Source organism: Pelecanus crispus, chromosome 6, assembly GCF_030463565.1.
Source record: "Pelecanus crispus isolate bPelCri1 chromosome 6, bPelCri1.pri, whole genome shotgun sequence".
Taxonomy (NCBI): domain Eukaryota; kingdom Metazoa; phylum Chordata; class Aves; order Pelecaniformes; family Pelecanidae; genus Pelecanus; species Pelecanus crispus.
In genome coordinates this window covers 5914337-5942298 of record NC_134648.1, presented here as the reverse complement: position 1 = coordinate 5942298, position 27962 = coordinate 5914337, and the positions used below count along the sequence as shown (strand labels likewise).

At 39.8% G+C, this 27962-nt stretch overlaps 1 protein-coding gene across 1 annotated transcript in view; it reads right to left on the bottom strand.

Annotated features, from left to right (window-relative positions):
• The window catches only part of NELL1 (neural EGFL like 1), a 300108-nt gene that overhangs the window by 16332 nt on the left and 255814 nt on the right, over positions 1-27962 (bottom strand). Inside the window, exon 16 of the mRNA XM_075712408.1 lies at positions 1991-2131. Coding sequence (XP_075568523.1) covers positions 1991-2131 — 141 coding nt within the window. The remainder of the gene's footprint in view (positions 1-1990; positions 2132-27962) is intronic.

Genomic DNA, 27962 nt, shown 5'->3' with positions numbered 1-27962 from the left:
GTGAAATAAAATAAACTGGTTTATTCTCTTCCTCGCTGGTACCCTGCAGCAGATGGTTCAGAAAAGCGATTTAGTTAAAATAACCCCGCTAATTTCACATTCTGTTTACAACTTGCATATGGCAAGATGAGCACCTCACCTTACGAACTTCCAGCATGCTGTGCAGGTCAAAACGAGGGCAGTTTGTTTTCATGAAAACTCATCCCTTCCATCTCCCCAGAATACAGAACATTTTAGGCTCCTTTTTGCTGGGCAAGTGCCCTTCCTTTTAACAACAATGCAATGCAGGCAGTACTGACCTTTTCAGCAACTGAGCCTAGCTATGGGCCATCCAAAACCACCGTCTTGCCTACGCACCTGTCTCCTCCCGAGACCAGCCGGAGCCTTCTTTGTCCCAAACCGGCCAGGTAAGGTCAGCCGGACCAGGGATGGGGCTCCCCATGCGGGCAGTACAGGTGAGCATCGGGAGTGCTACAAACGCCCAGATCCCCACGTTGCCTCAGGGCTTTCTGAAGGTTATGCCATGTTGCTTTGACTTCTCACAAAGCAAGTATTTTCAACATCGCTCTCCCCATCATTCCTTCTACAGTATTTAAATAAACCAGAGGAGAGCTCGTAACACGTGGGAATCTGTTTAGAAATACATGACTTTCATGTGGTGTTTTATTTATTAAGTCACAAAATGTTGTAAAATTTGCCATTTTTTACACAGCCACCGCAATGAAGTTCACTGCTGTGATTTTACTGAGCTCCCCGTCAGTTTAGGACAGCGTGTAAAAAGCTAATATAGCTGGACAATCCACAAAATATTGGTTTTGAAAATAATTATTGTTCCTCTGCATTTTTAACTCATGATGCTATCTTATCACAAGGACTTCTTATAGCCAAAATTTGTAAAAGATGGGAATGCTTGCTACAAGTTACAAGTAAATTTATATTTTTTTATTACAAATGTTTCTTTTAACTTTTACTTTAATTGTATACTTTAAATCTTAGAAAGAGCCCTTTGCACCTATGGACACGATAAATGAAATTTACAGTGTTAAAAAAAAGTCTTTCACAGAAGAAGCAGAAAAGCTTTTATAGAAAATTCGTGACCTGAGTAGAGATGAAGTAACTGAAATTCTAAATAAAGGACATAGAACTATGAGAAGTTGATCTGTATCTCTATAGAAGTTAAAATGAGATCCTTTCTACATAGTTCTAAACTATTCTGATAAAATATCATATAGGAATTATGTATAGGGCTTCTGAGAATAAGTAAAAAGGTGGGAAAATTGTAAGGCAGAGGTAAGCCACAATTACCATCTTCTCTATGATTTTATTACTGCTTACTTGCTGTAGTGGCACACAAAGTCTTACAGCCAGTCAAGGGCACCCAGATTGCAAGAATCAGCACTAAATCCTCATGGAGCCTCATCCTTTGTCCTCCCATAGAAACAACCGACAAACTCTCTGCACCCTTTAAAAATGTCTCTCCATTCATGCTCTTAGGGCTTTATTCTGCAAATGCGGTGCATACAGTAACTGATGCTATTTGCATAATTCTAAAAATAAAATGATGATGCCAAACAATGCAAACCAAACAAATCAAAGCAACACAGACATACCCCAAATGTGTTCTCATATCGCTCTGCTGAAATTTGAAAATGGAAAACCAACTCTCCCCCTTTTGCGGCCTATTACGCTCCCCAGAAAGCCTACTTTCACTTCAGTTTAACGGCAACTTATTATGATAAATGGCAAAGCACAGTAAGTCACACTTTGCATCCCCGACTGCCTCTCTCCTGCAACAACCGTTCCAAAACGTGACGTGTCTCGAACCAGCACCCACGCTGCGTGGCGGGGGATGCTGCCAAACACCGCCGCGCGCGCGCGCGTTCTCATTTGAGCCTTAAACACAGCAACCGCTCAGGGACAGCGTCTCAATAGTCACTTTATAACACCATGCAGAAGGAGGAAAAGCAGCGCTATGCTGATCATTGCTTACCAACACAGGACTCCCCGGAAAGAGAATAGCTTCCATTGTCATGGAAACCGCTTCTGCACTCACAGTGGTACCACCCTGGGAGGTTAACACAGCGTGAATGGTTGTGACACTCAATGATCCCCTCTGCACACTCATCAATATCTGCCTCAGAGAAAAACACAAGCCAGCCAGGAAATTAATTTCCTTTGACACCAATGATTTAGGTTTGTTTGTTTTAATGTTGGTTTTTTTTCTTTTTTTCTTTTTTTTTTTTAAAGTCTTCCTTTAATAGGTGGATCAAGGTTTCTTACAGTTCCAAACAACAGACACTTCAAACATGACTCACATAACAACAATAAAAAAGAACAATAATACATCATGGAATCTGATACATACAAGACATTCATTTACACCATGATTTCTTTAAAATGCAAAGCAAACATGCAGATTTTTTTGTTCTTTGTTTGTCTTTAGCTCAGAAGTTACATTTGCCTGTGCGTATAAAGCATTGCAGAGCAGGTTCTCCACTGGAAAGGCAATTTCAGCAATATGCCCGCTTTACAAACTGCATGTCCCAGGACACCTTGGAAAGCAAAAGCATTTTCTTCAGGATTTGGGTTTCTAGCGTTCAGCTGCGGTATTTGCAGCTATCTGGCACTTAAGGTGCTCAGAGCACTTTGCAAACAATAGTTAATTCTCTTTTGTTTACATGAACAATATAAATACCTAGTACATGCATAACAGTGTGCGACAAACAGAAAAAGCAGTCTGCGTTTCAGCTGCAATAAAACATTTAGCTGGAAAAGAGTGAGGCAAGTGACAGCAAGTCTGTAGCAATGGAAAGGTACAGCAAGATGAAAACCCTGCTGAGTTTCAATAAATGTGCTGGGTTTATAAAGGAGTTTTTAAAATTTCTGTAACATGGTTAATAGAGACCTCATAATTGCTAGTAACCTTGGTTAATCATGGCTGGCACCTGGCTGCTTCTCCCCTTTGAGCATTTTTCGGCACATTTTGTAGGCTTGTAATTAAAATTAGCAAATTAATTATATGTTAACCTTGCAGTAATTTAAGAAGCTATTATATTTTCATTCCTCTGTTTAGCTTGAGGTTTGGGGCTTTTTGGTTTTTTTTCTTTTTAATCCTGGACAGTTTTCAGCTGGGTACCTTATCAATTAAAATAAATCTCAAATTATTCAAAAATATTAGCCATTTTCAACCACTGAGATTTTCTTTCTTGGCAATCGGCATATTTAAAATATGCATAGAATTGTGTACACCAAACACACAGATTTGGGGAAAAAAGGTTCTGAAACTGCATTTAGCTCTGCAAGCATCCAAGTACAAATGTCTCATGATCCTGATGCAAGGCTGAGTTCAGGTTATTCAGTAATCACAGAGTGTAGCTTTTATCTCCTTTTACGAAGTACATACACCAGTATGGATGGTTTCATGGGCTGCAGTGGAGTCATGTTGATGTACGTTGAAATGTATTTGAATGAAGTATCCTTCAATACGATTCCATTTTCTTACATCTTACAAGCAATACCATAGAAAAGTTCAATTTTTCCTCATTTAAGTAACAATATTTATTCTTGTTGAAACGTGGCTGAGAAACCTAAACAACTGCCTTTTTCCAGTTGCGTATTCACCCTCACTAAAGAATGAAGCAAGTTATCTACGTAACAGGGTTATAACCACTACTCATTTCTAGCTTTACTCAGCTTCCATCTAACAATAAAGTCATTTTTTTATGCTTTAAAATCTGTCACTGCTGCCACCTTTTCTGTACTTTGTATTTCATAGAAGCTAATTTTGGTGTTAAAACACTGCACAAATCTAGCTGTCCATCAACGATGAGTGCTGCTTGCAAACTCAGACACTTTCAATTCATTACGGCAAATGGAATTTATAACCATGATCTTTTCACATGTCATGGCTGATGGAACAAGTTTAATCCTATTTGCAAAGTGAATGACTTTGCTATTGCAGGTCAATTGCAAATGAATCCTTCTTCTTGCTTTCTTCTCTTTCCCAGTGTTGAATTGGAGAATGTTCCTCTTTAAAGATTGCTTCCTCAGGTCAGTCCTGTACTGGACCCATATCCATTCAATTTTACATTTTTAATTTACAAAATCAATAGAGTTTTCCTAAAGTTCATTTCTAAACTTGAGCCTTTTTGAAGATGTATTTGATTTAGGCTCATGGTGTAGGATACTAATTGACTGGTAGATTACTTTTCAGAAAGCCTGTCTGCCAGGATACCAAAACTACACAGCACTTTACTTAATGGAAGAAGAGCATCAGTGCATGAATCTCTCTAGATTATGTCAGAAAAGTAAAATAATACATGGAACTATTTCAAGACTAGATGACTTTATTGTGGTGGTACCATACCTGTCTATAGCTTTTGTCCACTGATGTTTAGGGAGACACAAACCAATTCTTAAACCAGCAGAGCTGGTTTACGTTTTCAGTTGTATAGGTTCTTGCTTTACTTCCTTCAGCTCCTTGAACCAGTGGAGTTACACCAGCACTGCCCTACCGCTGCCAGGGACAGCGGGCAAGGGAAAGGGAGGTGCTGTGCAGGCTGCTTTGGGAAAATCTGCCACAAAGGACACCGCTGATGCAGGAGCAACTAGCAAAAAAATCCTTTAAGCTCTGCTCCTTACCACTACACCTCTCCTCTCCCAGAGCCATTTCCAGCTTACGGGAGTTGCCCTGCTCCTCTCCTCTCCAGGTTAAACTCAGCATTCGCCCTTGCTCGTCAGCCCAGCCTTCTCCCACACGCACGTGTGCCTATGCATGCTGGAGATGGGCTGGGCCGACGGTGCGGGGAGGGGAATGGGGAAGCCACCCCTCCCCTGCCTCTCTGCAGCGAGTTAGTATTCCTTTGGCAACACATCATTAGCAGCACAATGTAATACAATACGCGTGAAGAGCGGTATAAACAGGGAAAACCATTAGCGGCTTCGCCATTTGTCTAATACATTGCAGTTTCTTATTCCCATGCTTAAAATGATGTACGTAAAGAGCAAAAGGGGAGAAAATATTATGATTAGGTCTGTAAGCTTCTCCTGTGGTCTTGTGTGTTATTTGTAGCGGGTGTTTAAACGTATCTCTGCAGGTATAGGAAGATATTACGGATTTGTTTTAGAAATTCAGAATTATTTGAGATGCTCATAATACCAAGAGGGAACTGCAAATATCAGCTTTATAAAACGGTGTATCATATCCCGTGACATTATGTAGTTCACCTAATAGATCATTTCCATCTGGACATACTATGGCTTTTGAAAACACCTTTTTGAGGACTTTTTCTGCACAGGAAGATGTTGCTATACATGATGGCCAGTTCAGGGAATTAGAATCAATTCAACTTTCTTCATCTTTGCTTTTCCATCTTTGGATCCTAGCACTATATCTGCATACTTGCCTCAGGATGAGTATCTTTCTATCAAAGTCTGGTTTTGGGTTTTGCTATAGAATTTGAGCTATAGATGCGCTATTTGTGCGTGTGTGTGTAGATACGGGAATATGCTATATACACAGTCTTCATAAAGTTATGTGAAACTGAAATGAAAGTGTATACCTCTGACCTGACAGTGAAAACAGTACAAAAATTATAATCATTCTTCAGAGGGGCACAGAAAAACCTGTTGAGAAATTCCGGAATGACACGGGCCAGAGGAAACAACGGGTGGACAGCTTTTGGCCGTGTTCCCACACTTTAGGTCTTGCCTGCCCTCAACGCTCCTGGCAGCAGAGCGAGCACACGGCTCCCAGGGCTCCAGGCTCTGCCTCCTCACAGCATCCTACCATGGATGGAGCAGCCGAAGTCTCTACGTGCACATCTTCACCTTGCCAAACTGCACAGCCAAGCCACGCTCACAAAAGTCAGTGAAAACACATTCACCGACACGGATTTGTATAGGCTTTGCGTATATCTGTGTTAATAGCTAGGTAGTCTAAAACAGAGTGCTTGTGAGAAACGGCAAATTTACTAGTTCCTCGGGAAATGAAAATTTCCCATAACCTTAATTTGCTTCTGTAGTTTTCAGCTAAATATCTGCACTACCTTTGCATTAAGTGAAGTATTTTTCATTTCTAACTGTAATTCAACATAAAACATCGCTGCTCTTACCCCCGTGGAACTATTTTTGCAGTTTTTTCATTCAAGCCTTCCTACAGCATCCATGTAAAAGGAAATCCTGTACAGACTATTCCATTGCCTGCTTTTACCCCACTCAGTTATTTAACTGTCATTAGTACAGAATTGTTAATGGATCTGGCAACACTCCACTATAATGGCTTTGCAAAAGCTCAAAAATGGCACATTTTTGTGTTGTAGAATAAAGGCCCCAGTTGGTTTTGAATAAGCTCTTGCAGGATGTTAATCCTGTCCTTTAAGGACAGGTCTGTAATTTTTACTTTTACCATCCCAGCTTCTTGCATTATTCATAAAGGTATTTATGCAGACAAGATAAATAGGATAATTTACCTCAAAATAAAACACAATGGCTTCAGAACCCAGTGAAAAAGTAAAATTAAAATAGTTCAATCTTTTCTAATGCCTCATCACATTTAAGCCACTGTGTGATAATACTGAAAGGCAAACTGTTCAGTGTCATGTAATAGCTAGCAATCTGCAGTTTCAATGAGACAGAAGAGTTTTATTATAAAAGTGTCTTTTCATCAAACTCTTACTGTGCTCTTTTCAATGCAAAAAATATAAGATCCTTATCTTTAGCTCTCTGTTGATCAGGAGACCTAAAAGCAGGAAAAGCATGTACTAACAAGAAAGAATCACACAGGTCTCAAGCTTCCTGAATTAAAATCGTACCCTGACAGTTAACTCCAGAGCATTACAGCTTTGTTTTCCACCTTATTTTTCTTCAACACAAAAACACCAGAAAAATTCACCCAGCCAACAGAGGCGTAAGTTCTATGTAAAATGCAGCCTCTTCCCATCTCCTCCTCTCGCACAAGCCTCTCTTCCACAAGACAGAGCCAGCAAGAAAGGGATGTCGCTGACAGCGCTATGCAAACAGCTTCCCCGCTGCAAAGGAGTCATTCGACTACTTCAAATAAACCCTCAAAGCAAAGACAACTACTTTGGATGAGCAGAGATGAAAAAATCTCTCTCTCTCTCTCTAAAAAAAATATCTCCCACCTGCCTACCTTTATGCCAAATTCGGTTGATGTAAGCAAATAATAATTCTACTGTTTTACATAAACTTATATAAAGGCTGAATTTTATCCTTCATTATTAACTCTTATACTGGCTATGCTATCAAATCCATTAGCTTTGACAGTTTGCTACAGTTATCAAGAAGGGCCTGCATTTATTTTTAAACATATGCAATACAAAGCAGAAATACCTCGACACTAGTCTGCTAGATTTTCCCAGTACGACGTAGAAGAGGCTACAACACTCCGACCTTGTCACAGGTTTACAACCCAGCGTGTCTGGAATACCAACGATAACAGCAACCGTACAGCAATTTAGCTATGAAACAAATGGTAACTTAGGAGAACACAGATAACTGTATAATTTAGTTACATTTGAATAATTACTCATGGCTGTTGCTCAGTCTCATGGGGCCAGTTCATTCTTAAGACTACAGAGATACTAAAAATCAGAAAGGACAGGAAAGCCATCCTCTGAGCCCTATCTATTGACATTTTTAATCATCAATTTCTCGTCTTTAAGTGTCTCAGGTGATACAGATTCCCCCTTTCTCTGACTGAAGCCAGTAGCAGGCTTTGGAAGAGTTGCTCAGGAAATTTTTCCTTGACATTTAGCCTCTTTTTTAATTACTTTCATTTTAACTCATTAGGAGATTTTGGGCAAACAATCAGCACCAAATAACATATTTCTCTCCCCTCAGCAGTCACGGCTGTTTTCACAGACTGATTTTAATTGCATTATATTTATATTGGCCTTTGCAGTTCCTTCTCAGGCAGGAATAGTTTTGCCTGAATAAATAGTACAGGCTTTGGTCCATTTTTCTATTTTGAGGACACAGCAGTAAACCATAAAACTATAAATTTGTCGAGATAGTGAATACAACTCAAATCCATGAATAATCAAACCCACGCAATAGTTTAATGGTACTAAATAGCTTTCAGGGATGAAAGGTGTGCCCACCACTCATTATAACTAAAGAACAGCTGTTATATGCTTTGTTGTGTAATTCTGGATTGGTGTGATCAAGATTTTTAATCATCTGAAACTCATGTGCAAATTTAGAATGATGAGTTTAACACTAATAAATGGAATTAAATTGGTATCAGAATAACACCACAGACTAGTTGTACCAGCAATTTTTAAGATTAATTCTTTTAATATATAACATCTAATTTACTGAAATTCATTTCTAATACACACTCCAAGATGATGTCTTTATCAGTTTAGTGCATGTCTCTCTCATACCCTCATATTCATCTATTTGTATGCTAAATATGCAGCACACTTGGAGTATGCAACCTAAAGGCCCTGGATGGTCCAAATAAATGTCACTTCACAACACTGGAGCTGAAACAAGGGGTTTTTATCCTCATTTTTAAAGATTGCTGGGTGATGTAGGAAATAAGAATTGCAGCCAGACTGCTCAGTGGAGAGCATGGCAAGAATATACTAGGCAGGGTGAAGAGCTATTTCATATTTAGTATTGCATTTGAGTTTCCATTTCAAACAGGATTTTAATTATCACTCTACAAGCCAGAAACAGACTGACTTCACAATTAGTAGGTTAAGTTTCAATCTGAGGCAGAGACTTGCTGTCAAATTTGAGGCCTATGGTCAACAAGTCTTTCAAATTACATCATCCTGAAAACAGCAGGGCTATTAGCCCAAAGTTTATTGTATTAGGGCTCTTCCCACGTCTTGTAAGCATATTGCCATCATGCTTGATGTAGCTGGCTTGGAGGGAGGTGCAGAGAACACATAGTTCAAATAGAGCCTGCTTGCAAACTCCAACCATTGCTGGACTGATGCCTCACAACTTCAGGACAGAAGTTCAGCTCACTGCCTACTAGCACCTTGTACCTGCTGGCAATATCCCACAGTTCTCCAGGAATGCTCCTCTCATACTCTCATGACATCATGCTCTTCTTAAACATACCAGAGCACTTTGTCAGGACCCTGAATTTATTCTTTTTCTACCTACTTAACTAGAAATAGTGTGTGATCTCAACGCTAAGGTTACCCATGTAACTCAATCTGGTAGCATTTCTGTATAGAAACTCAACTGCAGACCACTAGTACAGTGGTGTTTATTTAATTTTTTGATAACCTTTTCTACAGTAGAATAGAGAGATATCATGTGCAATTTACAGGTAATTTAAGGCAGAGATACAGTGAATTGCCCAAAGTTGCCCAGTCCAATGTGTGAGAAGCTCCTCAATTTTGTAATTCCAGTCCACTGTCCTGTCATTTAGGTCACCATTTCTCTATTCCCTATAAAGATGTTCTCAAATAACCAGACAGAGGCAAGGCCAACCTTCATTCCCGTCACGACTCATGAACATGGGCTTTATTTTTGAAGAATGTTCAGTATCTTCATCCCTGATTACTAATTCAATTAAATTGTGATACTAGAGTTGTATCTCCATATATTATACATGAGCAGCTATTCAGAATGTTAGATACGCATACTAGAATAAAATGAGAGAACAAGATCAACAGGAGAGGTCTATTGTGTCAATAGACTGTAATCAATGAAGCCCTCAGCACACAGAGGTATACTTTTACACAGCTAGGATTATGTAAATTTAAAAAGAAAAAAAGTTCAAATCCATCCTTAACAGCACAGTATTTTTATGCACAAAGCTGCTTAAAGCCAGTTCAAAGCATAACTGCTGTAAATTCAGATTCATTTAATTTACAATGACTGGTAAGATCATGCTAAAAACATTACAGATTACAGAATTACATTTCAGAAAATCTGCGCGGCAGATTTCATTAAATACCTGATAAAAAGATTAATATATCAACCAGAACAACAACAAAAAAATTTTTGACAATTAATTTTGGCATGCTGCAATTAAAGAGTTGCACATTCAAGATCACAAAATTTGAGAAGAATTACCTAATGGGGATATACGTTAAAACAAAATAGCTGATGGGGGCTAACCAGCTGGAAAGCAGCTTGGCAGAAAAGGAGCTGGGGGTCCCAGTGGACACCAAGATGAACAAGGTGATCCTGTTGCAAAGAAGGTGAATGGTGTCTTCGACTGCATTAGACAAAGTATTGCCAACAGGTCAAGGGAAGTGACCCTTCCCCTCTACTCAGTGCTGGTGAGGCCACACCTGGAGTGCTGGGTCCAGTTGTGGCCTCCCCAGTACGAGAGAGTCATGGTCATACTGAACAGAGTTCAGTGAAGGGCCACAAGGATGATTAAAGGTCTGAAGCATGTCACATATGAGGAAAGGCTGAACGAGCTGGGACTGTTCAGCCTGGAGAAGAGAAGGCTCCAGGCGGACCTTACCAATGCATATAAATACCCGAAGGGAGGGTGCAAAAAGGACAGAGCCAGGCTCTTTTTGGTGGTTTCCAGTGACAGGACCAGAGGCAATGGGCACAAACTGAAACAGAGGAGGTCCTCTCTGAACATCAGCAAACAAGTTTTTTACTGTAAGAGTGACTAAGCACTGGCACAGGTTGCCCAGAAAAGTTGTGGAGCCTCCATCCTTGGAGATACTCAAAAGCTGTCTGGACATGGTCCTGGGCAACTGGCGCTAAATGGCCTTGCCTGAGTAGTGGGGTTGGACAAGACGACACCCAGAGGTCCCTTCCAACCTCAACCACTCTGTCTCAGATGGAATGCTCACGCCAAAGAAAACTGCTAAAGTAAACTGGATGCAGGCTGCATTGGTTCATCGGAGCTACAAAAGATGAATGTAACCTCTTATAAAACACAACGCTGACAAACAGCATTCTCCACCCAACATAACAATTGTCTGCAATCCAGTGCACTGCACAAAAAGAATCATTGTATAAAAGTACGTATAAAAGCTTCATTGATGAGCCTTAGCATTATTATCCAATGCTAGCAGGCTACTTCATGCACAGTCTTTAGGTACAACACATAACCAATATATCACTCTATCTAGTACTTGAAATGCTAAAGTTCAACATCAAAAAGTCATAGAAATAGCCTACTATCTTATCTAGCACATCCTGTGACAGACAATAAATGCTCCCTACCATATATTCTTCGGTGATTTGCCTCAACCAATTTTAAAATGACTCACATGATGCGTCCTCCCCCACTTCATTGGGAAGATTATATTGCAGCCTGGTAGTCCACAACGTTAGGAAGTTCTTTTGATTAGTTTGAGGCCTTCCATAATCGAATATGGTTCAGACAAAATAACACTTGTCAAAACAATTTCACTGCTAACAGGAGGCAGCAGCTGATGAGAAAAATGATAAAAAGCACATTTTCTTCACTGCGGCTGGGGTGGGGGAGTGTCGGCCATTCTTAAAATTCCCATGTATACCACTGTGCCAAAGGGCACAAGAAGCAAAGCCAAATTGCAGGTTTAGATTATAATAGTGTGCACGCCCTATGGCACCCCTGAGAGTTTAATAATAATGGGAAATATTCTCAATTAGTTTTTTTTTTAAATCTTGAAATGATTAGCAGCTTCAGCAAAGCATTTTCATTCATACAGTAATAAACTCTCCCAAGGAAGCAAATCCCCAAACAAGCAGTGTAAAAAGAGCTCTTGAGATCATAAGCGGAATAACGTAAAGCTCTCTGCATTCTTAATTAGGGAAGAAAGTGGTTCAGGAAGTGCTGATCAATACAGTGTGAATGATAAAAATGCAAACTTTTGGAGAATGTATGAACACAGTTTCATAAAAAGGGTGACATTGGTGGTGGGTCTTCCACACAGCGCGCGAGATTGCAACTGCTCTCATTCAGTGGAAGATCCCCATCCACCTTGGAATATATATATTTATTTCTGACAATAAGAAGGGTACACAAAAAGACCCTATACAAAAGATATCAAATAACAAAAGACTGGAAGGGTTGTTTAAGAAGAGAAATCAAGACTCTTACATCACTTAGCCTATCTCCTTTTGTTCCTAATGCAAGTAAAAACCATCCTCTATTTTAGTGTGCTTGAACTTTCTCCAGTCCCACCACCCTCCATCTGTTCCCTGCCCTCCCCAGTGCAGTTAAATTTACCCAGGTTCCAAACTCCATCACACCATGCGCACAGGCATAAAAAGCAGTTTGCTGTTCTGATTTCCCATGCACAATCCAGTAGGTTTGAGAAACGTGAAAAAAGTGTGTTTTTCCAGTTAACTTGGACAGCAGCATATTTCATTGCACTAAATATTCAGAGTGAAAATGTTGCAAAAAATCTAGTAAAATTTGCTACAGAAATACAACAGTCCAAACATCTCACTGACACATTCAGAATGAAGGTGAGGATTCATCCTACCTGACTGGAGATGCTCAACAACTGTCCTGTGCATCCTCAGTAGTCAACGAGCTGAGATACAGACTTTCAAAAGGTAACACTGACTGCTTAATATCTTCTGTTGTTTTCATCAACTCGAATCAGAATTCATTTTAATGTTAAACTTATTTTTTCTATATGTTATAACACATTTTAAAAATGTAAACATTTATATATACTTTCAACCAAGCTAAAAAAATTCCCTTACGGAAAATTCAAAATTCTTGGTTTCCATTACAAATAAAAAATTCAAAAAATCTTGAAACCCATCTTAAAATGAACTTCCCATTTTACATGCAGTTCTAGATATAACTAAAGAGAATAAAAGTATACCAGCAGGTATGAAAGCACAGTGTTGCATCCAGTAAAATCTTCAGGTGAAAAACTCAACAAATATTCAGGAGTAAAAACTTCAGTCATTACTGTTACCCTTCTTTTTAAATACTGCAATGAGTATTTCCAAATAAACAAGAAGTGACTGTTTCCTTAGCATAAAATGTGCTTTGAAAGCACACGCTCTCTCTTTCATTTTTTAATTACGGACTGAATTTTTAACTTCACTAAACCATTAGTTGCAGACTTTGATCAGACTCCCGTTTTCCCAGCCTGGGTGCTGCTTCAGACATCAATAATTCCAATTAAACCAACTCTGAGATATAACTACATCATTTCACTAAGCAATTAAAAATGTGCAACTGAAATAAGTAGAAAATCCTGAACAAAAAGCCAGAGGACTCATCAAATGTTAATAATAATAATAATAAATACATTGCACTTCTATACCACCTTTCATCCTGTGATCTCAAAATACTTCCCAAATATTATGTAATATTACAATACTTTGTAAAAAAGTAAAAATATAAAAAAAACTTTGTTTATTTGATTATCTGAAAGGGGCTTGATTATTCAGGGTGAAGATACAGTCAGCACTGCTTATTGCATGAATAAGACCCTCCAACTCATTAAAAACCCCACATTTATCCAAATTGGGTTGGTGCCCCCCATTTCATTGAATTAACGAAGTTTTATTATTCGTAAGTTCAATGCAATTGCTTTTCAACAGCATTCACAAAGTTAGGAGTTTCTCATAATGGTTGATTTTATTATTTGAATACCACAATGCAATTTACTCTCCTAAAATGCACTAACCTATACAACTGTTCTGCAAAAACTTATCTGCAAAAGCTGGCACATAAAACTAGATTTTATTACACTAGAAGGATCATTTTGAACTTTGTTGATTCTCAGCTACATGACCTAAATATTAGTGCTTGGGGTTTTGGGGTGGTCCCACAGACTCAGTGAATCTAGCTAGATGAGTAAATTGAGGTTTAGAAGCAACAGCTACCTGAAGGTTCACACTGGTGCTACTATTGCCCCTGTGTTTGATCTTGAAAAATTTCTCTGTGTTTCTGTTTATTTGTATGCAAAATTTTTTGATACTACAGAAACCTTCAGTAGCTCTTCAGTATATACTTCAGATAGTATGTAGATTAATGAATGAACATACAAAATGTTATAATTTTACAAAGAGTTTTTATACATGTTTTTATGTGTATGCAGAATCTCTGTTTCAGAGCTTCATTAGCAGTGAAATGAGTTTGATCTATGGCACACAGGATACCAGAACATCAAGAATCCAAAAAAATGAGCATCTCTGAAAAAAAGCTGCCCAATATGTATTTATGCATTTAGGACAAAGACTACTTGGGGGGAGGGCAAAAAAAAACCCCATCAAACAAACTGAAAACAAAGCACTTATGCTGATCCTTTAGATTTTTTTTTCCCCTAATTGCACTGGATATGTTCCTTCTCACACAAGGACCATATAATCTTTCTACAAAGACTACGGTCTCCATCATGCACAACAGATCCAGACCAAAGATTGGGTGAGGTGAGCTGCTCCAGACAATACAACTGTGACTCATGTCCTAAACAAGGACAATGGCAGTGGTGGTGTAGCCATGACATCAGAGGATACAAGCAAGAAAAGGGTTGTAGGGGAAGCTTTTCCACACTAGGAAATACTATCCAAGCCAACAAATGGTAACAGGCAGTGGAAATTATTCTTAGGGTCACATGAAAGCACCTAATATGTCACAGTCTGTAAGATTTAAATCACTTGAGAGTCAGTAAAAAAATCCAAGCTTACTGCCTGACAGTGACTTAGGCCAACAGTCGCTCTGAAATAGATGAACGCTAGATACTAGTGAAGCGTGCAGCATGCCATTGTCAAGGAACTTGGGACCACCAAAACAGAATATAAAATATCTGGCTTGCCAAAACAAGGTTTTCAGAGATATACTGATTGTGAAATACAGCAGAGAAAAGGCAAATTGCAAGATGTGTATTTCATTCGGTTCTTAACCTGTGCCGACTTAGAAATCCTACAGACTACCTTCTAATTTATTAAATACTGTAAAAAAGATGCCTTCATTACTTATCCTTCAGTTGCATAACATACCACCCCAAAAATCACCAGCCTTTTAGATGAAAATCTTATTTTCTTTAACCTAAAGTCAAAATACCTACTTTTTTTCTTAAGAGGAGGTCATTTATTATGCACCTAGGGACATTTTCTTGGTAAAACTACCTCATTTTTCAGTAACTGAAAATTCAGTCTCTGGCCTCATGGATTTTCAGACCTCAAAATGATTTTAGTTGAAACCACATCACAGTATGCATACAGCTGTTTCAGAAATGCATCCAAACGTACATGTAAATTATAATCCGATCCAATATGGTCACTTCAACTGCTGACAGAAAGTTACTACCATTAAGATGCTGCCTTCGTTTGGTTTAAACCACCAACGTACACCCGTATTTTAACAAGAAGCTCTTGCAGAATCATCCTGCTGGATTGATAAACACAGGATACCAAGAAAGGGGAAAGCTACTAGCAGACAAGAAGGAATTGGAATAGTAAGAGGACATTTATAGTCCTCTTCCACTTCAGCCAGCTCTGCCTCTCTGAAGTGTAGCTACAAAAGAGCCAGTGTTTCTGAGCAAACATGTTTCAGTGTACTTGTGTGACATTCTTTACTTCAGCAAAGTCTGTGTGTATTTCATTAGTGTATCTCAGCTTTTATCCTACTGAATCAGAAATAAAAGGGCTGAGTCACCAGCTGCTAGTTCACAAAGACTGGCAGCCTTACCTGGGCCAAACTGAAAACGTGAGCTGGGCAGAGCAACCGCCAGGTGAGGGATGCAGTGCCTGCGGGAAGCGAGGGCAGGATCACACCAGCATCTGGGATGGCACTACTGTCTCTCCTGTGTTTCACGAGAATTCCAGAAGCTCACAGGAGCCTAATTAACCAAATTCACAACTCTTTCTTCTTCTTCAGTTGCTTTGATTTTCACCTTACAATGAAGCACTTGCATACATAGTACACTGCTACCTAACTTTTAATGGCATTTCCTTCCTACGGAAAGGTGAACTGAGAGTTAGCTTATTACAGTGCCATTGGCTAGCAGTCAGATACCAAATAGTATGCATGGCCCTTTTTGCCTTTGAAAAAGAAGTGGGGGAGGGAAACAAAATGACATTATCCCGCTGTCCTTTATTTAGAGGAGAAGAAAATCTGCTCCTGATTTTTGAAATAATTTCTACAGGTCTGAGTTTCCAACAGGTGACAATCACTGTCTTGCTCATCCTGTAAAATTGATGTGAGCTGTAGAGGGCTAATTGTATTCCGTATTTCCACAACAATCTTGATTCCCACAAAAGACATCGAAACTCCTTCAAGCGAAATATTATAGAGCGACATCCATCTCATCTAGGTTTAGATGTCTAGAATGTCTGTATTGCAGACAGTGATCTGGTCCCCATTTATCATCAGTGGAGAGTTAGGTGCTTTTAGGCTACAATTCATCTAACATCTCCTTCAGTTGCCTTCTTAGGAGAAGTTGCATCATGCATTAAAAACACCTATTTCTCTCTCTGACTGTAACAAGAAGTTTAGCTGACTACCTCAAAGGCAGACAGCCATAATCTCTCCCATTAAAACATGGTAAGACAAATTCTATTTCACTTGGCAATGTATGCATCTACATGAAAAGGAAGCAGTAACAACTGTGCTGAAGAGAATTTGTAAAAGTTATGCCTCAGAATCTCAGTCTAATTCAGGCTGGCCGGGGTGTCAGGAGGTCTCTGCTCCAAGCTGCTGCATGCAGCTGGGCCCACCATGAGGGCAGACCAGGCTGCTCAGAGCGGCATCCAGGCTGGGCTTGAAAACCTTCCAGGACAGAGGTGGCACAGCCTCCTGAGGCTTTTACCCCGTGGGGAACAAGTCGGAACCTCTCTTGTTCCGAATTTGTCTGTTGTCTTTCATCTCCCCTCTCTGCATCCCTGTAAAAAGCCCGGCCCCATCCTGGCAGCTTCCCGTAAGCGCTGGGGAGCTGCCCTTCGGTCCCCACGAAGCTGTGTCTTCTCCAGGCTGAACAAGCCCCGTTCCTCAGCCTCCCTGCACAGGGCAAGTGCGCCAGCACTGGGCATCCTGATGGCTTTCTGCTGATCAAGCTGCAGGTTATTGATGTTATTTCTTGTTCTGGGGGAGTAAAACAGGACACAATATTCCGATGTGGCCTCATGAGTACTGAGCAAAGGGGGATAATCACTGCCCTCAGTCTCTTGGCTGTGCTTCTGTTAATATAGCACCATCGTGAGAAATTCCTCCTTCTGCGTCTTTTACGGTTGCAGCAGGCTGTCTCCCTCCAACTGATTTTCTCCAGCTAGCTGTCTCCTCCCTGGCCACCGCAGGTATTTTCAAGGCCTATTTTGTGCTTCCTTCACGTTTCCCCCTGCTTGTTGCTCTGTGGACACCTGCCTCGTGTTTAGATGTGCCCTCTTGAGACATCATGTAGTCAGCTGATGCACTTTTGCACTAGCAGCAATAACAACTCTAACAGACCACATCAGCTGTAAGGAAGGGCTCCACAGGACCAATGCGAGGTCATCTGCTCAGCGAGCTGAAGATAAATTAGGAGAGATCATCTTCAGGGCAGTGTTGTTTGGCTGGCGTGTAGGCAAGTAAGCTACTGGGGCTGTTTTGGCCTCTTTAATGGTCCAGTGGGGGACACTGGATGGAGGAAACAGTTTGAAAGATATGAAGACAGTGCTTCTAACAATGCTTTAAGGGAGATATATTTTACAATAAGCCCTTGCCTGCTTTTTATTGTTCTTTTACCCATTTTTATACCTTCCTGTTTTCTTTCCCCCTTTTTTTTTTTTTCTGGTATATAATAAAAAGTTCAGGTGATAGCATAAAGAAAAGTTTAAAAAGCTGCCAATCTTAGCACAAGGAAGTATTCGATCCACCGAGCAACACAACAGCTTCCTTTTTGTTGGACATGCTTTGAGGCTTTGTCATAGGTTGGGTGTTTTTGGGTTGCTCTGACTGTTCCAGAAAAGTATTCCTACCCTTTCAAAGCCAAACAACCCACACGTGCTCTGCTGGCAAATGCATGAACAGGCTCTGTACCTTCTAGCACATGCCAGTGATCATTCATCCCTTGTTTGAATTCTTCTTTTTAAAAGACCTCCGCAACAGAGAGTTTTTGGCATTAGCACTGGTAGAACATTTCTCCGTTTCTGAGGTGGGACTAGAATCTTCTGAATTGCTTTAATAGCATTCATATTTTATAACCTTCCACATCAAAGTTTAAATTTTTACCTTTATTTGTATTGCTTTTCATCAAAAGTGCCTCTTTTTAAGTTGTTAGAATTATATGAAAGACATGAGGTAAGAATTGGGCTTCTTGAAAAAACTGAATATTTATGTATTTATTTTTCAGGTTAACTGTGATCCTTAATTCAAAAATCTTTAAAAAAAAAAAAATTGCTTCCTCCATTAAAAGCCATTAAAAATAGTAGACCGTATGCAAAGAAATCCCTTTACCAATCCCTGCGAGCCCTGGAGCTCTCTACAGCAGCTATTTCATGGCATATAGTTATGCAGGCAAGGACAAAGAGAAAGCGTCCTTGACCACAGACATTAGATTTACTTTGTGAAGTGTAATTTTCCAGAGAGGACTTTTTCAAGACCCCAACCCTGGTTATGTCAATACTGTAGACCAAAAAAAGTTTAGCTTCCCATCTCAAATCTGCTGTGCTTTCACCTTAGCGTAACAACGGTAAAGGTACTGTGTCCCCTAATGCGGTTCCCATCCGGGGTGGCTATACAGGCCCGTGCTTGAGCTTCACGGACTGCACTTTCAGGAAGGAGATGCAATACCATAGATGGAGCACTACCTTCCAAATATTTCATGTCATAAAAAATAAATTAAAAAAAAAAAAAAAAAAAGCCAGGATGGAAAACTTAGTTCTGAATGAAGTTTCCATCTTTTTTTTACTACATCAAAGTGTGTCCTGTTTGTTGCAAAGGAGCAGATCGGCACTTAGATCAAAGCACCTCCTGGCTGCGTCGTACTGAAACTGAAGTGTCAGACTGTTTCACTGCACACTAATAAGAAATGCTTTGATATACACGTGCGCACAAAGCACTTTAGTCATTACTTAGTAGCTACCTATAATATTTTCGAAATAGATTACCCAAGCTGTACTTTCACATTATAATATGTCACTGGAAGTAACCCATATCATTACATTACTGTTACTGACTTGTTATTAAGCAAGATGGAAACGAACACTAAAGCAACCTTTTGAAAAGTAGACCTTTCCTGCGGAAGGGTCTGTGGTGCGTCCATCGGAGAACACTGTGCAAGGGAACTATTACAGGGCTAAAGAATATCACTCAGGTACCCTCCGATTAAATTGGAGTCAAGGGACATGCACGTCCTGAGCCAAACGTCAATGAAGACAAGGAAAATTGTATGAAGAGCTGGCCTGGAGCCTATCGCCAGATACGTCTCTCAGAACAACTCCGCAGTACTATCTTCTACCCTTGGTAAATAGTGTCTCCACAGGTTAACATCAAATCATATCTGATCTCATTCCAAAAATATGTACTTACAAAAGCTTACCAAAAAAATGTGGATCCCAAATTGCCTCATTGGATAGCAGAGACCTGCCTCTACGCCCCAACACAGAGAGCAGCTCCTGCATCCATAAGGGAAGAGAGCAACATTGCTCTTGGAGCGCCTCTTCTTCCCAGCCCTTCCCAGCTCCGGGAGGCAATTACCCTTCCCATCAGCACTCAGGGACAGCACACATATTTCCCTACAGCGGGATGTAGAAAGGGAAATCGAAACATTCACCTGCCTTGCATCTCTGGGGAGAACAGCTACCAAATATGTGCAGTCAAATCTCTTTGCAATCTCTTTTTTGTGTGTGTGTGTGCAAAATATTAGGAAGTCAATTGCAGGCAGCACACTAACATTCCTGAAAATTTAATTAAAAGTAAATCCAATGTCATAATAATTCTCCTCGTTTTCTACTACTGCTTTATAGTTCCAATACAATGACTGTAAGTGAGGGAGAGTAGAGCGTATTATTGTTTTGGCCCTACAGAGAACCCAGCTCTGAAACTGCTGAGAAGTACAGATCACGCTGCCAGTTGCTCCTTTTAAGTTGAAACAGTTTTTGCTATTTCCAAGAAAAGTGAAAAGACTTTCATGTGCAATTAACCAGTTGGATTGCTCAGATTCACATTAATTATCCTTCTTATTATTCACCACCTTCTTATTTGTCTACACTACTCTTTTTAGCATGAGAACACCATATATTTTTCTTTTTGTTTTAAAAGTCCCTTTTAGCTCTATAGATCATAACATTCTGCCTCTTGAACAGCATCATGTTATTATTTTCTCTTTTTCTCTACCACTGCATAGTTTATCTCTAAAGCTTGTGGTCTTCATTGATTTATAATTGCTTACCAATTACTATATTGATAATTAGGGACGATTTACTGATATGCATTAGCAAGAGGACAGCAAAACAGTTGTCTCTTTCAATAACTTATTGAAAATATATCTGAAGAGTATCAGAAAAATCTGATCCATATGCTGTAGTATTGTCAAATGCTGTTTTCTTTTACATCAAAAAAACTTTAATAAAGCATATATTCCATTGTCTTTTGAAAAGCCATTTGAAATTTTTTTATGAGGATTTAAAACTTCTATATTTTTCTTCTTTTATGTTAATTCATAACACATTGTGCAGTCCTAGTGCTTACATACAGTATTTTAATTAATTTCATCTTTTTAAGAGAATTTAGGCAGTTGCTACTTGTTAATGCTTCTCCAATTTGTGCTATAATTAAATGGCTTAACACCAATATATGCACTAGTATCACTGGCAAGCCATGAAAAGCCAACAAGAAAAACAAGATATAATATACAAACAGTAATACAGAGAATGAAATTTTAATATTCCCACTCCTGAAGAGTTTCCAAAAATGTTTTTAGATTCACAGGAAAAAATACTTCAAATCATATCAAAACGTACGGTTTTGACACATTAACGTTTTTTGAAAAGCAAATTCCAACTTCTTAGTTTCATCAACAACTTCAGTTAAGTCATTCACCCAGTGTGTTGTAGGTACTTGTCATGATGTATGTTCCAGAGACAGAGAAAAATGAGCCTGGAGAAATGACGGAAGCACCTCCAGTCACTTAAGTCAGTGGCCTAGTCAGGAATAAGATCTATCCTCTATGAACTTCTTTCCTGACAGTAGACACTAAATTACACCCCTGCATGCAGCAACACTTTGTAAATGTGATAGTTGGGATCCCACTTTGTATTTCATATAGAACTTTAAACTATATTAAGCAGCCTGAACAAAATTTGCAATCCAGCAACAACTGTACAATTTCATAGATAGAAAACAGAGTAATTTTCATTCCTGCTATTTTGTACTAAATGAAATGTCTTTTCTAGATATAAATCATTTCCTATTTGCATTATAATTAAACTATGTGACACTTTCTGTGAATAATGAAAGAACTTTAGGGTGCACAATTTTGGCCCTTTAATCTTTTGAGAAGCAAAGAGACGGAAGCAAAGCGGCCAGAGAAAGAAAACAGAAGAAAATGGGAACAAATGGTGAAGTTACAGACAGTATGTGTGAAATGATGATAACAGTTCAGATCAGCCCCAAATAGCCTATCGTTGTAAAGACATATTTCCATGTATTAGTACTTCTAATAAAGAAGAAACTTCTGCTCTGAAATGAGCCTAATTGTAAAACTTTGTTTAAGGACTGCTCCATGCCTCACTCCTTCAGTTCCAACAGCGGCAAGCTAATGCATCACAAAGAAAGGAAAATGCTTCAAAATGACAAGGAACATCTTTGCACTCCTTCAACAGCCCACTGGGATTTTGTCAACTTTAAAAAAAAAAAAAAAAAAAAAAAAAGCAAAAAGGAAAGCACTGCAGTGCTTGGGTCCTACCACTGGCTGTGCCACTGATCTGCTGGGTACCGATGGGTGTATTAGGTTATTTGCATTTATATCTCCAAAGCCTATTTGGGGACAGGGGAGAGGCAGAGCCAGAGTGCAAATAGGAGCATCGTTCTCCATCCTCAGGCAGCTCATGAGACACAGGGAGAGATGAGCAGAGAGAGAAACATGGACATTTAACCACCCCTGGATTAAACAGTTATTGCTACTCGAGGCCAGCAGAGTCCCCTAACCATTCTCCTAGGAAACTGTCCATGTTTATTACCCTGGGCAAATCAGTCTTTCCAGGTTTCTGCAGTGTGGAATAACACCATCAGGAGACCTTAGAAGGGACCCTCCTGCAGACCCTTCCCTGGGAGGAGAAACGTGCAACACCTCAAGCACAGGGAGTCATCCTAAATAAAAAATTTGATGTTAAAAAAATCATTAGGCCACTCTGCAAGCCATGTACACCCACAAACAGCAATGCTCTGCGTAGTGTTTCCGACCAAAAGCAGCAGCTGCTGTTGGGCCCAGGGTGTGTTTTGCCAAGATCCCAACCCCAGGGCCATATTCTTGGAGCGCTCTGGGTTAGTGTGTTGGGGCTCAGTAAAGCTTATTTTGGGGTTTGGCATGAAGTAAGTGCAGGGCTCGGCATCCCTGGTAAGATAGATAGATCGGATACATACAGAAGTAGAACTTACGGCCTCTAGGCCATTTTACCTGTGAAAAAAGGAGTGTTCATAGACATCCAATTACAGAATTTAATGAAGGACTGCACAGTACAACAGCTAGCTTTACTTCGTCGCAGCCCCATTACAAGTGACTAAGTTGCCTTGGCGTTCTAGGCTTTTCCAACTATGCCATCTCAGTATACTCACCAATAAAAAGGAAATAACTGTATCCTTAAAGTTCCTGGAAGTCTATTGATAAAAAAAAAGAGAACTGGAAAAAGTAATCTCTTCAAACACCTGCCTTGGAGCTCATTTCATATTTTCAGCAAAGACACAAAAAAGGGGGCACAACTTTGGACAGTACAACTGGTACAACTTTGGAATGCACTGCCAATCCCAAAGAATACTGGAATTTCATTCTGAAAGAAGGAAAAGGCCATAAGGACTTGCCTAATAGCAATGGAATGAAAAGTAATGATATAAAGTGCCTTGTGATTCTGCTTGAGAGCCTAGTAATAAGCATTTCTGCTAAAAGATGGGAAATTATCAGTGAGAAATGACTGGGGAGGATAAAGACCATATTAATCAGAAGATCATAGGATAAGGAGGCTTAGCTTTGTTGAAAAAGGCAAAAGCTATCTAGAATTTATCAACAGAAGCATTTGCAACAGAAACGCAGAAGTATTAATGCCATAAAACAAGGCATAATGACACCTTATCTCAATACAATTCTTTTCAACTCTGCTCAAAAAAAAAAAAAAAAGAACCTGTCATGGTTTAGCCCCAGCCAGCACTAAGCACCACGCAGCCGCTCGCTCACTCCCCCTGCCCTGGTGGGATGGGGGAGAGAATCGGAGGAGTAAGAGTGAGAAACACTCCTGGGTTGAGAGAAGAACAGTTTAATCACTGAAATAAGGTAAAATGATAATAATAATAATAATATAATAATGATAATAATAATAACAATATCCAAAGCAAGTGATGCACAATGCAATTGCTCACCACCCGCCCACCGATACCCAGCCAGTTCCCCAGCAGCGATCGCTGCCCCCCGGCCAACCCCCCCCCAGTTTCTATACTGAGCATGACGCCATATGGTGTGGAATAGCCCCTGGGGCAGTTTGGGTCAGCTGTCCTGGCTGTGCCCCCTCCCAGCTTCTTGTGCCCCTGGCAGAGCATGGGAAGCTGAAACGTCCTTGACTAGCATAAGCAGTACTGAGCAACAACTAAAACATCAGTGTGTTATCAGCATTCTTCCCATCCTAAATCCAAAACACAGCACTGTGCCTGCTACTAGGAAGAAAATTAACTCTATCCCAGCCGAAACCAGGACAAACCTAAACAGACTCACTGGGACATACAGGTGAATTAATAATCTATTTTATAAAACGTAGTGTTCCTCACTTATTTTACCTAGCAAATTCAAGGCCAAGAAGATGTATTACTCCTTTGTGCAAGCTTATTAGGGGAAAATAATAAAAAGATTTTTTTTTTTTTAAATTTATTTAAGACAAAAAATGACAAGTGGCAGAACACCAATGCAAGTGAGTATTAACTGTGAGGAATAAGTCTAGGCTGGAAATCAGTGGAAGGTTCCTAGCCATGGGATCAGCAATGTCTGGAATATCTTTGCAGGCCAAGTAGCAAGATATTTACTTATATTATAATTTTATTTAATTATATTTAATTAAATAAATTTATTATATTAAATTTATTTAATTATAATTTTGTTCTGTTAACTATCAAGAACTAGCCATTCCATAGTAAGAACACTTGTTTATTCCTAGACTAGCCTAACAGCACTTTGAATACAAAACATGGGTTTCTTTGAGACAGGAAAAGCAGGAAGGACTGGGGAAATGAAAGCTATTGGTGTTTCATTATATACTTTTCAAAAACGTTTGTTACATTTGCAACTTCTCCTACAGTGTTCCTGGGAATCAGCCAGGTCTGTCTATATATAAATCACATAGCTTACAAGTAACTATCTTCTCCTTCACATAAGGCCCAATAGATCGTAAGAGCTAATTTAAAAACATTACGATTTCTTGTTCAAATGTGCAATTAAGAAGAGAAATGAAGATTGAGATTAGCAATGGCAGAAGATCTCTAAACTTTATATTACACAATTAACATTTTAAGTAGAGCGGGTCAAAATAACTAGGCTTTTTACTTGCTTGCAACACTGGAAAGTGAAACAATCATGCTTCAGGTCAAATAATGCTTCATTTATTTTTTAGCATTATTTTAATGTTTTCAAGGGTTTGTAAAAGCCATTTCAGATTTAAAATTGGAAACATTTACAGGGGTTTTCAGTGCTACTCGCAGGCTTACAAACAGATACAAAAGTACTCGGGACTTTTACACCTGGAATAGCCACACATGAAATCCTGGCGTGTTGTTAATTAAGCCCTATATGAGTGCAGAGAGAATAAAGATAATTCTGCTGGAAAAATCTAAACAGTTAATTTAACCAAACATCGGTCCCTCTGACTATTGAAATAAATGGAAGTTAAAGGCTTAGGGTTACAAATTATCATTTTGCAATGCTCAGAAAGAGTACTGCTAAGCAGCAATGTCATACAGAAATGTCCTGCTTTACTTAGCAGAAAATGCGTAAATAATGCAGGCCAATTTTCAGGAAATTAATAGAGATGACATAGAGGCGCGTCACTGTGCTCAGGCTGTTCTACCTTGAACATCACTGCTGGCCCAAGCCCTCTTCCCTGACCACCCACGCAAGGGGAACAACGCAGCAGAGCAAGACCTGGAGCAGATCACGACCTGAGCGTGATGACACACCAAAATGAAATCAAAGCCACCACCACCTTGGAAGGAACAAAAAAACATACTGTGTATCCTTCCCTTCTGCTCAGCACTCCTGATAGGGTCTTAGCTGCAGTAGTATGTCCACCAAAGAGCAGACACAAGCTTAATGACAGATATGGACCAACTGAAGATCCAGAGGAGAGGACAACAAGAATAATGAGAGATCTAGAAAATATGACTTCAAGGGAATACTGGGTGAAAAGAAGATGAAAATAATATACAGATGAATATAAATTGGAGATATGAATATAGGTCTTAATTCTGAAAAGGACTGAAGTAGTATGCTTAAATTATAACAAAAGAGATTTAAGGCATTAAGAAAAAATAGTGAAGATAGAGAAGCACATGAAGAGGCTATCTAGGGCAGCTGTGCAATCTCCATCCATGAAGATTTTTAAGAACACATTACATAGATACGTGAAGAAAAGGTGCAGCTCATCCTGCAACAGGTCAAAAAGACATAACGTCCCTTCCATGTTTATTTAATTTACAGTTTAATTTTGTCTTTGGACCAACATACTTGGCCTTAAGTCATTCTCTTAAGTTCTCTTTAGCTGGTTACTGACTTCAGTGAACTCAATACCAGGGAGCGAGAAAATACTCATTTCCTTATGCCACTTTCATTACTTTAGAGTTCTGCTAAATGCAGCTAACTAGGGAGGAGGAATAAGAGGCAACACAGATTCCTGAATTCAGATCTTGGCATCGAAGAAAAGAAGGAGCCAAATGTCACAGATATGGTGTTTAAAAATCTTTCTGGCCTATTAAGAGACATGTCTATATATTCCACTATGAACTTAAGCAGAGTTTGGTATTTCTAAAAGCCTTCCTTGTCCTATTCCTCCTGTAGCCTCCCCCAACGGCAAGAACTCAGTAGCTTGCTGTTGTTACTAGCCCATCAAATCCAGCTCGGCAGGATTCTCTTCTATTTCAGCTTTTTACCTTGGCTTCCCTATAGCATCTCACAGATCACAAAGTGTCTGGGATTTTGCAGAACGTTCCCATTAAAGAGTTTTACCTCAGGGAACTGGAGTTTGCCAGCTCCCTAGAACCAGGATCTAACAACCTCCTGAGCAGAGGATGACATTTCTGTTCAGCCAGGTTCACAGATGAAGTATTATGCATCGTGTCAAGGAGAAACACCAATAGAAGGATGAAAAAAATGAAGTCACAGGTTCCAAGAAAATTCATTCTGCTATAATTCATTACTGCCAACTAACTCAACAAAAGTTACAGTAGTATAAAACCAGTTTAAGTCAGAATAAAATCAAATTCTTTTCCTCAAAGTCAGCAATAAAATATGATCAAATATAAGGCAGTTATCTGCATTCTTTATTTGGTAAATATCAATTTTAAGGGTGTTAGATGCCAAGTGCCACAAACCATCCATACATAAAAGAGAATATATAAATTACTTTACAAGATATTGAAGGATATCACCACAACATTTTCACTGAACAAGCTGACAGCTCTGTTATTGTCTAGAATGGTGTCTGTTAACTCCTAGATAACATCTGATTCTTAATTAAAATAACACAAGAATATGCAGTTCACATTTTCTATGACTTTCCAAATATACTTTGGACTTTAGCTAGCAAGGCAATATTGTGGGTGGAAAGAAATACAAGCTCTTTTACATGAGTAGCAATGAGAGAGAAGAATCAGAACTGAAAAGAGGAAAGTTTAACCACAAAGCTAGCCAACACAGAGGCAGTGTGGAAAAAGGTAAAGAACAAATCCACCCTCGACATCACCACACACACTTCTCAACTGCTAGAAGGCAACTTGGTTTTTGGAGCGGAGTGACAATGTAAAGGTGGTGTCAAGCTTGAGTTTATGCCCTTTCTCATCTCACTTCCCAGTCAAAGTGTTCGAGCCATAACATGCCTTGCCCAAGCAGCGTTCGGCTGTCTGAAGAGGATGGCCATTTCTGAGAAGAGGTTTAGGAAATGCCTCTTACTGCTTCTCTCCTATTATTTGCCTCTTCTGAGTTGTGCCAGGTGAGGAATTCAGAAGTCCTCCCCCTCTCTCCTGTCTCAGAGGCAACAGGCACCTCGCTCGGCCGGGAAATGCTGCTGCCTCTCAGCAGGGGCACTGTGGGGAGGACCAGCCCTGCAGCAGGGCTCCTGCAGCAGCAGCAGCAGCCCGCAGCGCATCTCCGTGGAGGCTGGCGGCAACGGGGCCCCGGGCCCTGCTGCTGGGATGGGAATGTAAGGAGTGCTCCCGCCTCCCCGGAGCAGCACTGGGACCAGCGAACCCGCAGGCTGGCTCTCTGCACTGTGAGGAAGTCAACCCTGTTGAGGTACCACCTCCCAGCTGGGCTGGCCTTACAACGGCAGGCACACAGGCAGAGATAAAATTCAGTGTAAATCTAGCCTGAAGCATAACCAGCCACCTGGGTCGCTCCTATAAAAGAAGAAACGCTACTTTGTTCTAACCATCAAAACTTCTGGTTGAAACTTAGCAGCGGTTGGGATATGAGAAGGTGATGTCTCAAACCCCAATATATTTTCTTCTTTTATTGCGGAGGTAAAAAGTAGTAAAGTATATCTTTTGAACTTTTGTATTAAGGGAAGAAAAAAGGGCTCTCAGGCAGAGACCTTGAATGTCAAGTGATTTTTATGGCTATGCAATAGACCCTGAAAAACAGAGGGTTTTAATAGAAGTGTCAGTC